Source organism: Myotis brandtii, unplaced genomic scaffold (assembly GCF_000412655.1).
Source record: "Myotis brandtii unplaced genomic scaffold, ASM41265v1 scaffold1920, whole genome shotgun sequence".
Classification (NCBI taxonomy): domain Eukaryota; kingdom Metazoa; phylum Chordata; class Mammalia; order Chiroptera; family Vespertilionidae; genus Myotis; species Myotis brandtii.
This window is the reverse complement of record NW_005357160.1, coordinates 48,807-60,124: the sequence shown is the minus strand read 5'-3', so window position 1 is coordinate 60,124 and position 11,318 is coordinate 48,807. Positions and strand designations below refer to the sequence as shown.

Here is an 11,318-nt window from a genome sequence, read left to right as displayed (position 1 = left end):
CTGGAGATCCTGACCAGAACTTGGCTGGAGATCCTGGCTAGGCTGCTGATCAACTGAAGGCTGTCTCCGTGTCATTCCTTCTTCGCCGACTCCGTCCACACCTTTGGGGACCCCTGGACCTGCTGGGGTTGGACCCCAGCAAAAGAATACCCTTCACAATTTCCTGTAATACTGGTTTTGTGCTTGGGTTTGGGTCCTGGCTGCAGCGAGTCAGGTGGCAGAGAGGCTGGGTGCCTAGCTGGTGCCGCTCCCCACAGCCTCCTCCCAAGGAGGACCTTGTAAACCCTTCAAGATGGCGTGGTCTCCAAGCTAGAGCTGCACCCGGGGAGTGGCTATGGAGATAGCAGTGGTTCTTTGGCCAGGAGAGACTAAACTGCCTACCCTCAAGACTCCCTTGTGAAAAAGAAAAAAAGACTCCCTTGTGTGATCAGATTGTAGCCCCCAACACCCCTCCCCCACCACACATGCATGTCCGTACACTCACCCTCCACTCATTCACATTGTCTCCCTCACTCCGGTCCTGCTGGCCACTATGACGGAATGCTAATGAGCTGATGATATGTTTTTATTGATTTTAGAGATAAAGGAAGAGAGAGAGAGAGAGAGAGAGAGAGAGAGAGAGAGAGAGAAACATATATGTGAGAGAAACATCAATCAGTTGCCTCCTGTATGTGCTCCCAACTAGGGATGGAACCCTCAATTTAACTATGTGCCCTGACTGAGAATCAAACCCACAACCTTTTGGTGTACAGGGTGATGCTCCAACCAACTGAGCCAACTGGCCAGAGCAGTCATACTATATTTTGAAAACAAGCACAACAAATTTTAGCTGTGTATTCTACAAAAGACACACCTAAAGAACACAGAGAAGAGTTGGGTCAAGATGGCACATAGGTAAACATGGTACTCTCCTCTTCCCACAACTATATCAAAATAACAACTAACCTACAGAACAACCATCATTCAGAACCACCTAAAATCTAGCTGAACAGAAGTCCTACAACTAGGGAATTAGAGAAGAGGCCACATTGAGACAGGTAGTAGGGGCAGATATGTGGAATGGGCTAGTCCCATACCCATGTGTGGCAGATAAAAATTGGAAGGGATATCTTGGCTGCAGAGGTACCCTCTGAGGAGCAAGAGATCCCAGCCCCACACCAGGATCCCCAGTCCAGGGTTTCAATGCCAGGAAGAGAAGTCCCCTTAATTTCTGGCTGTAAAAACCAGCAGGGGTAGATGCTGAGTGAGATGGAGACTGCTGGAGTCCCAGGTAGTTCCTCTTAAAGGGCTGGCACATGAACTTACTAGGACTCACTCCCTCAGAGCTTCAGCACTGGGGCAGCAGCTTGGAAGGAACCAGGGACATAGGCAGAGGAACTGAATTCTCTAGCATCAGGGCAAGATGGGGATGAGCAGCTTTCTCCCAGACAGAAGTGCTGGCAGAGGCTATTTTGCCTTTGAGGAGCCTTCAGCCCTCAGAGCCTGACCTGAGTTCCCATAAACCCGGCTCACACTGCTCACCCCATCCTGGGGAGTCCCTGAGACCCTGCTCCACTCAACTTGTGGAACCACCCAAGCTGTTTCCATTGGCTTTTCCATATGAATGGCCTCTCTTGTTTCATGCTTCATATTTTCCTAAAATTTCTCAAACAAGAAGCACCTGGCCTCAGTATGCCCTATACCTCTTGTTAAGTGGCCTCGGGCCCAGCATTAGCAGCAGCCAGTCTTGGTTCACAGTTTGGCCTCACCTGAGCACCTCCAAGTCCAGCACCAGTAGCAGGCATCTGTACATTGCTTTGTAGTTCATGCTGGGTGGCCCCAGGCAGAACACAGGTGGTGGAGGACCTTGGCCTGTCCCTACTGAAAGGTCTTAGAGCCAACGTACCAAGTGGACAGTTTCAGACTGTTAAAGCACTACAAGTCAACCACCTCCACCAGTGATACACTCAAGGGGCAGACTCAGCAGGGGCTAGGACAGCCATGGGCAAACTACGGCCCGCGGGCCAGATCCGGCCCGTTTGAAATGAATAAAACTAAAAAAAAAAAAGACCGTACCCTTATATGTAATGATGTTTACTTTGAATTTATATTAGTTCACACAGACACTCCATCCATGCTTTTGTTCCGGCCCTCCGGTCCAGTTTAAGAACCCATTGTGGCCCTCGAGTCAAAAAGTTTGCCCACCCCTGGACTAGAGCCACACTGCAGTAAGTCCTGCTCTGTGGGCCCCTGCACAGCTGATCCTCCATGGTGGTAACAGCCAGTCCTTGCAGATGATTGGCCTGGGGGGTAAATCCTTCCCATTGACGTGCCAACAACCATCAAGGTTCAACTATAACAGGAGGGTGGACGCAGCTCACATGAGGTGGTGCACCTTGAGTGCCCAACTTGGGTGATAGGGGAGGCTGTGCCACTGGACCCTACAGACATCTACTACATAGAGACACTCTACCAAGTCCAGGAGACATAGCAGCTGTACCTAATTCATAGAAACAAACACAGAAACACTGCCAAAATGAGGAGACAATGAAACATGTCCAAATGAAAGAACAGAACAAAACTCCAGAAAAACAATTAAACAAAATGGAGACAAGCAATCAACTAGATATAGAGTTTAAAACACTGGTTATAAGGATGCTCAATGAACTTAGGAGATGAGTAGATGAGTTTAGAGAGAATTTCAACAGAGAGATAGGAAACATAAAAACAGAACTAGAAAACGTAAAAAAGAACCAGTCAGAAATGAAGAATATCCTAACTGAAATGAAGAATACATTATAGGGAATCAACAGTGGAGTAGATGAAGCAGAGGATCAAATCAGAGATTGGAAAGATAAGGAAGCCAAAAACACCCAATCATAACAGCAGAAAGAAAAAAAAGAATTAAAAAAATGAGGATAGTGCAAGGAGCATCTGGGACAACTTCAAGCTTACCAACATTCATGTCATGGGGGTATGGGAGGAAGAAGAGAGAGAGCAAGAAATTGAAAACCTACTTGAAAAAATAATGTAAGAAAATTTCTTTAACCTGGTGAAGGAAATAGACATACAAGTCCAGAAGTGCAGAGAGTCCCAAACAAGATGAGCCCGAAGAGTCCCTCACCAAGACCCATCATAAGTAAAACCCAAAACGTTAAAGAAGAGAGAGAATCTTAAAAGCACAAAAGAAAAGCAGTTAGTTACCTAAAGGAAGCTCTCATAAGACTGTCAGCTGATTTCTCAACAGAAACTTTGCAGGCTGGAAGAGAGTGGCAAGAAATATTCAAAGTGATGAAAAGCAAGGACCTACAACCAAGATTACTCTATCCAGCAAAGCTATCATTTATAATCAAAGGACATATAAAGAGATTCTCAGAAGAAAAAGCTAAAGGAGTTCATCACCACCAAACCATTATTATATGAAATGTTAAGAAGAAAAAAAGAAAAGAAAATATATGAACAACAAAATGGCAATAAATACATATCAAAAATGTTAAAGACAAAGAGAGAATCTTAAGAGCACAAAAGAAAGCTCTCTCTAAATTAGTTCTCTCTAGTTGAATCTAAAAAAACAAAATGAACAAGCAGGGCAGAAACAGATTCATAGATAGAGAACATTTTGACTGTTGCCAGATAGGAGGGGGGTTGGGGATGGGTGAAAAAGGTGAGGGATTAAGAAGTACCAATACATTGTTACATAATAGTTATGGGAATATAATGTAAACTACAGCTTAGGGAATATAATCAATAATGTTGTAATAACTATGTATGGTGTAGATGAGTGCGAGATTTATCAGGATGATCATTTACTAAGTTATGTAATGTTTAATCACTGGGTGGTACACCTGAAACTAATATAATAATGCTGTTCACTGTAATTGAAGAAACAAACACACAGAAAGATAAAAGCCAAATTATGGAAAAGATAGACCAGGCAAGTAGTAACCAAAAGAAGGCATGTCAGGAGAATTCAGGCAAAAAGCATTATAGAAATAAGAAAATTTGTTGCATAATGATAAATGATTCTATTCATTGGGAAGACATATCGATTCTAAATTTATGTGTATCTACTGAATTTGCCTATAGCATATAAAGCCAGGCTGACAGGATTAAAGGAAAAATTTGTGAAATCCACCAGCTTTTAACACTTACCAATAGATCACACGCTAATCAGATCAAACGGATCCCTCAAAAGAAAGAAAATAGAAAATGAGAGAAGTGTAACTATGGAACTTGAGCTGATGGACTTGACTACATCTGATGTTTGGAAACGACATATTTCTTTCAAGTGCACATGGAACACTGACCAAGGCAACACCCACATGGACAGGAAGCTGGCCGACCTCGGTGTACACTCAAAGGATTTGGATCTGACTGACCACATTGTCTTTAACTAAAATGCAATTAAGCTAGAAAACAAAGCCAATAAGATAATTTTAAAAATTCAATTCACTTGAAATTTAATAATACTTATAATCAACTCATGGGTCAAAGGAGAAATTATAATTGAAATTAGAATCTTTTATCACATCCAACTTTTGGGATACGATACTTGGAAGGGTACTTAGAGTATTAAATACTCTAAGGCTCAAAATGGAACTAAGAGCTAATATTAAAGACCCATAGATGCAGAGGCAAGGAAATTAAAAGAACAGAAATTCAGGAAATAGAGAAACACATAAAGAAGACATCAGCAAAGCAAAAACTGCATGATGGAAAAGATAAAATTCATTTTTAAAAAAATAAATAAAATGGAATAAAAAAGAGAGAACTTTACCACAGATGCTACAGAGAAAAACATATAAGAGGATATTAAGAACAATTCTCACACTTCAAAACATTGAAAAATGGATGATGATGTAGAAAGATAGAACTTTTCAAAAACAGATCAAGGAGAAAGACAAAGTTAAAGCAATCCTTTAACTGTAAAAGAAATGCAATAAATAGTTAGACCGTTTGTCATGAAGAAAGCACCACACTCAAATGGCTTTATCTGAATGCTGCTAATCATTTGGAAAACAGATGATTCCATTCTTACACAGAGAATGGAAAAAAACCCCACTCATTAACATGGATGCAGAAATTCTGAATGAATACTACCCAACCAGAACCAACAATGAATGGAAAAATTATGATCAAGTTAGGTGTATTCCAGGCATTCAGTAGATTAATATTAGAATTATATTAATAGAATTTACCATATTAATTACAGATTAAAAGGAAAAGTTATATTATTGTAAAGATAAAGAATATAAAATTCAACATTCATATATGACATTAAAAATTTATTAGCATAGTTTTAAAAGAATAGAAATTTCCTTAATTGAACTTTTGTAGAGACATCTACAAAAATATCCAGCAAACACAGTTTATAGTGAGCCATGGGAAGCACTCCCTTTAAGATTAGGAATGAAGCAGAGATATCCTCTCTATCGTCCCTTCTCCCTCCTTTTTAACATTGCCTGGAGGTTTGAGCCAGCCTAGTAGTGGCCAAAAAGAAGAAGCAGAGGTTTTAAGGATGAGAATATAAAAAAGTGCAGCCGCTGTGGAAAACATGTGTAGAGGTTCCTCAAAAAAATTAAACAATTACCTTATGAACAATAATTCCTCTTCTGAGCATATACCCAAAAGATTGAAAGCAAGAACACACAGAGATAGTGTCACATCACTTTCATAGCAGCTTTATTCACAAGAGCTAAAAGGTGAAAGCAATCCAAGTGTCCATCAACAGATGGATGGATAAACAAAATGTGGCCCATACAGCAATTGAACATTATTCAGCCCTAAAAAGGAAGGAAATCCTGTCACCTGATACAACATGAATGAACCTTGAGGACATTATGCCAGGTGAAATAAACCAGTCACAAAAGGACAAACACTGTATGATTCTGTTACGGTTTTGGCCAGTAATGCAAGAAGTGAAAGAATTCACAACTAAAAGAAGAGATGGATGCAGAGAGAAAGTTTATTTTACTTTCCCTGAAGGGAAAGGGCCAGGGCATTGATAATCAATACAAGGGCAAAGAACAAAAGCAGCTCCCCCTTTTAAATCTGTGGCTGCTGTTCCTAGGTGACAAGGAAGGGAGGGGGATGTGGGGTCTGAAATTGAGCAGCCATCAGGGGGATTGTAGTTTGTTACTTCTTCAGGAGACAGTCTGGGCAGATGTCCTAGGGAGGTGTCTTGTCATTATTTTCCCCCAAGCCTGTAAAACATGCTTAGAGCAAAAGTTATGAAGAGTTCAAAAGAGGCCTATTTGAAGGGGGTGGGAGGAAGGGAACATTGTATTAACTATTCCTGAGTTCTAAAAACAGCAGGGAGGAGGATATGCAAGAATGTAGCCTTGAGAGTAGCTTATCTTGTTTTGCAATATGAACAGAGAACCTGTTTGAACCAGAGGAGCTAACAATCTTGGGGTTTAATTACCAGGTGCTTCTCATAAATTGTGAAAGGCCACAGCAAAGAAAAAGAAAGGCCTTTTTTACATCCCTACAGAGTCCACTTATATGAGGCACCTAGAATAGTCAAATTCATAAAGACGGAAAGTAGAATGGCAGGTTCCAGGGGCGAGGGGAGCAGGGAGGGGAGTAGTATTTAATGGGACAGTTTCAGTTTGGGAAGATGGAAATTTCTGGAAATGGATGGTGGTGATGGTGCACAAACTGTGACTCTAAGTGCTGCTGAACTGTCCCCTGAAAATGGTTAAAATGGCAGATTTTATATTATGTGTATCCTGCCATTAATTTTTAAAAGTTGTAAGGACTCCAAAGGAAGAAATGAAATTACCGATGTGCAGTTGTTTTTATTGTCCATAAACACTGCTCTCCTGAGCCAGGGCTTCCTACTAGCCCAGGGGTTTTGTTACCCATGATTCCCTACGGGGATGTGTTTCAGAGACCCTATGCAAAATTACGTATCATTTTTCTGAGGAAGAACAAACAAGCTTCCATTGGGACAGCTAGTTTCAGATTTTCAAAAGGTGTGCCACAAGACTTTTTAAAACATGCAATACCTGACTATTTAGTTAGGGGCCTTGACCTCTTTTTCCTTAGATTGTAAAAAAAAAAAAAAAGTGACAACAGCCATCAGCCAACACAACAATAGCCTTTTGGCGTGAATGAATAAAAATTATACTTTTTTTTTTTTATCAGAGCAACAAAAAATATTTTTTGGTGTGCAGCAGAATTTTAATAATTAGTTTAGGGGTGCCATGAGATGAAAAAGGCTGAAAATCGCTGCATTAGACGGTCAGCGGGATCTGCAACCCACAGAAGTATAAGAGCCATTCTGAGTGGACCCTCTCATCCATGCCCCACCCCCACACCACAGCTCTGCAGACCCAGAGGCTGTGACCAGATGCCTCCTCCCAGTAATGCCCCGAGGCCTTCACAGGCCTCCCGTCTCCTTCCCACCTTCCTCATCCCTTCTCCCCTCCCTGACACCACTTCTTCTCAGTGCGAAGTATACTCTTAAATCTTCCTTGAAGTCATTGGGCAGGGTTTAATTTTTTAAAGATAGGGAGGCTCTGAAATCCACCAGACTTCAGGGCTTTCCCTCTTACTCTTCATTTCATGGACGGTGACATTGAACAGGTGCAGCTCTGGATCGGGGACTGGAACCCAGAACGCCCAGTCCTGTAACCTGAAATAATGCTCAACTAAACTTTCTTGCTGGATTTATATCCTGCACTCCATGTGGCCTGACTTTTAACAAAAGGAAGACCCCTGCTGAGTCCCAGGGTGCCTGGGGGCGGTCAGTCCTTGGAAGGTTCCACTGGGAGAACAGAGAGGAGCCTCTCAGATGACGCTCAACTTTGCAAACATCCGGTGGTGAAACTGCGGCCAGCTTAACTGTCATCCAAATGCATTCTGAGACTTTTCTTTTTAAGAAACAAAATGCTTTTATTGCTGTTTTTATAGAAATGCACGTTTAGGCACTTGCATAAGCTATATAAAAAGGCATGTATATTCCTTGTTTGAACTCTTCCTTTCTGGTCACAGAAAGTGGGCAGAAAAGAGCAACTCAAACAAAGCACAGCAGAGGCCGCCTGTGCCAGGTTAGGAAGAGGAGAGGGACCCTCCTGGCACCAGACAGGCGGGACCATGATTAGTAGTCGTCGTAATTGACGCTGGCTCCGTGCCGAAAGCTGTCGGGGCTCCGGGGACCAATGGCGGCATCTTCATCGTAGTGACGGTGGTGGTAGTCATAGTAGTCATGTCCGTTCCGGTTTCTGTTTAGCCAATAGGTGACATCATCTTCAAATTTCTGGCAAAGAAGAAAGAACATGATGGAGATCGGGTTTAAGGACACACAACCCTGGCCACATCTCACCCCGGGCTTTCTCTGTGGTGGTTTCTTTTCAATGGTTACCACCGCGCTAAGAATGAGTCCGTGTTGGAGCATTGCTGTGCCTCTAGTCTTGTTATTAGAATCTTATAGGATCCTCCTTTATTGTGATTTTGTCATCAGACATTATTTTAGCCATTCCCCCATGTTGAACTCTTAATACCCATTTTTATGAACTGCAAATACTGGTCATCAAAGAAATGCCAAGTGCTGGAAGATGATATAGCATTTTCATCTATCAAATAAGTAAAAAATTTGAAGTTTTCAGTGAGACTAACAGATGCCGCTGCAGATGTGAGAAAATTGGTCCCCTCGTACATGACTTACAGGAATATGCCGTTTGGCAGTCCTTAACGACCTTTGAATGTAATTCTGTCTTTGCCCAGTAACTGCCCTGCACAGACTGCAATACTAAGTGAGAAACAAACTACACACTAAGCTGCCAATAATAGCACCGGCTTTTTAGGTTGTTGTGAATGTTAAGTAGTTAATTCACACAAGAACCAGACTAATTCCTGGCACAGAGTTTAGCTATAAGTGTTTAGCTATTTGCACAACAAAAAATTATATTTGCGTATCCAAAAGATAATTGGGGAACAACTGATATGCCCAATGGTTGGGAATGAGAAAGAAATTATGGTATGGCTCCAGGCTTGCATTTTATGCAGCCATTAAAAATGGTCTCTTTAGGTCCCAGGCTGATTTTACAGTCGGATTGTTTGTTTTATTGTTCTTGGATTATATGAGTTCTCTATACATTTTGGATATTAGCCACATATCAGAGTTATTGTTAGCAAATATATTCTACCATCAAGTTGGTTGCCTTTTATTTTGTTGATGGTTTCTTTTGCTGTGCAGAAGCATTTTAGTTTGATGTAGTCCCATTTGTTTATTTTAGTTTTGTTTCCTAATAAATTTAATTTAAAAACTGATGTCTCTAAAGTGTTTAATTTGTTTTCACCTATTGCAGTATTTTGTATACACCCTTGACTCACAATATGAATCCTGAGTCCGTTTGGAAAAACACTTCCATCTGCCCTGTTGGAGATGCTGCCCTCCCTCCGCTCCCTGGCCGGGGTGGTGGGCTGAGTGCTCCCTGGCCTGGGTGGTTGGCTGAGTGCTCCCTGGCCTGGGTGATGGGCTGAGTGCTCTCTGGCCGTCCTGGAACAGAGTTTAGCTATAAGTGTTTAGCTATTTGCACAACAAAAAATTATATTTGTGTATCAAAAAGATAATTGGGGAACAACTGATATGTCCAATGGTTGGGAATGAGAAAGAAACTATGGTATGGCTACAGGCTTGCATTTTATGCAGCCATTAAAAATGGTCTCTTTAGGTCCCAGGCTGATTTTACAGTCGGATTGTTTGTTTTATTGTTCTTGGATTATATGAGTTCTCTATACATTTTGGATATTAGCCACATATCAGAGTTATTGTTAGCAAATATATTCTACCATCAAGTTGGTTGCCTTTTATTTTGTTGATGGTTTCTTTTGCTGTGCAGAAGCATTTTAGTTTGATGTAGTCCCATTTGTTTATTTTAGTTTTGTTTCCTAATAAATTTAATTTAAAAACTGATGTCTCTAAAGAGTTTAATTTGTTTTCACCTATTGCAGTATTTTGTATACACCCTTGATTCACAATATGAATCCTGAGTCCGTTTGGAAAAACACTTCCATCTGCCCTGTTGGAGATGTTGCCCTCCCTCCGCTCTCTGGCCAGGGTGGCGGGCTGAGTTTTCCCTGGCCTGGGTGGTGGGCTGAGTGCTCCCTGGCCTGGGTGGTGGGCTGAGTGCTCCCTGGCTTGGGTGGCGGGCTGAGTGCTCCCTGGCTTGGGTGGTGGGCTGAGTGCTCCCTGGCCGGGGTGGTGGGCTGAGTGCTCCCTGGCCTGGGTGGCGGGCTGAGTGCTCCCTGGCCGGGGTGGCGGGCTGAGAGCTCTCTGCACTAGCCCAGCACAGCCCTGGCCGCCACTGCAGAGCTCTGCGCGGCAGTCCCCCACCTCCACCCGCGGTCTTACCTGGCCCTGGCTCCAGCTGGGAGTGCTTGATTATGAACGTGTTTCTCTGTAACTTGGGGAATGTGTCCACTCTCCCTACCTGGGCACGTGAACTGAACCATCTTTTCCTGCTAATGCACTGACAGATTCTCCCCAAAACATTTGCAGACCCCTCTCTCTTTAAAGGAAAGTTGCATCCCCTTCCATTGTCCTCATGGGTCTCCCCATTGATCTGGGCGTCTCTGACATTTTTTGAGGTAAAGCTGAACATGTTTTGGGGAGGTTGTGAGCTATTTTAAGGACACCCAGCAAAGCCGTTAAAACTGCCCCAGGAAAATCCTACTCTTGCTGAACCTAAGTTCCAGCCAGGTTGGGCGGTGTCTTCTCTGGAATTTGGCTTCCCACTTGGACCCACAGTGATGGAAAATTCCAGCTGCTGTCCTCATAGCCATGGTCACGTAACCCGTAACCGATGCCTGGATGGTCTTGGCGGGCGGGTGGGGAGGGTGGGGTTTTACCCCCACCCCTGCCCTGCAGGAAGCCAGGCCCGCAGGAGCGGATACCCACCGCCTCGTCGAAGCCCATGTAGAGGAACTGCTGGTACCACTGCTGGACCTCCGGCCGGGTCCGGTCCCACAGCTGCCGTCGCTGGCGCTTCAGGCTGCCCAGGAAGCTTTTAGCTTTGCTCTCGTCCACAGCCAGGTCGGCTTTCTTTGGAGCAGACGCTGAAATGAGTGAGACCCGCCCCAAGGTAGAGAGATGACTTCTTTTCTTATTGGGGGGATCACTTTTATACACCCCATCAGTGCCCCCGGGGAAGACGGTGCTGGCTCAGCTTCACGCGTATGTGGGGTAGGTAAGCGCTCCTGTTTGGGAACAATCACGTAGCAGGGCGTGGGCGGCCTCCACCTTCTCAGGCCTGGGTGGGAATGAACGGCCGCTCACTCTCTGCAGCCTCTCACCAGGCTGGGACCAGGCCTCACGCAGCGGCGGGCCTGCC

At 43.5% G+C, this 11,318-nt stretch overlaps 1 protein-coding gene and 1 long non-coding RNA gene across 2 annotated transcripts in view; one reads left to right on the top strand and one right to left on the bottom strand.

The window, feature by feature from the left end:
• Nucleotides 1-3,037: 3,037 nt before the first annotated feature.
• Nucleotides 3,038-8,535, top strand: LOC106725858. The gene is made up of 3 exons (XR_001361857.1): nt 3,038-3,118; nt 3,176-3,178; nt 8,522-8,535. It is a non-coding gene; the product is annotated as an uncharacterized LOC106725858 (long non-coding RNA).
• LOC102245907 (chromosome unknown open reading frame, human C2orf40) overlaps nt 7,853-11,318 on the bottom strand; it is a 10,540-nt gene continuing 7,074 nt past the window's right edge. The window contains exons 3-4 of the mRNA XM_005864880.2: nt 10,886-11,043; nt 7,853-8,242 (exon numbers count right to left, since the gene is read on the bottom strand). Of these exons, the coding sequence (XP_005864942.1) occupies nt 8,084-8,242; nt 10,886-11,043 (317 nt within the window). The 3' untranslated portion in view covers nt 7,853-8,083. The remainder of the gene's footprint in view (nt 8,243-10,885; nt 11,044-11,318) is intronic.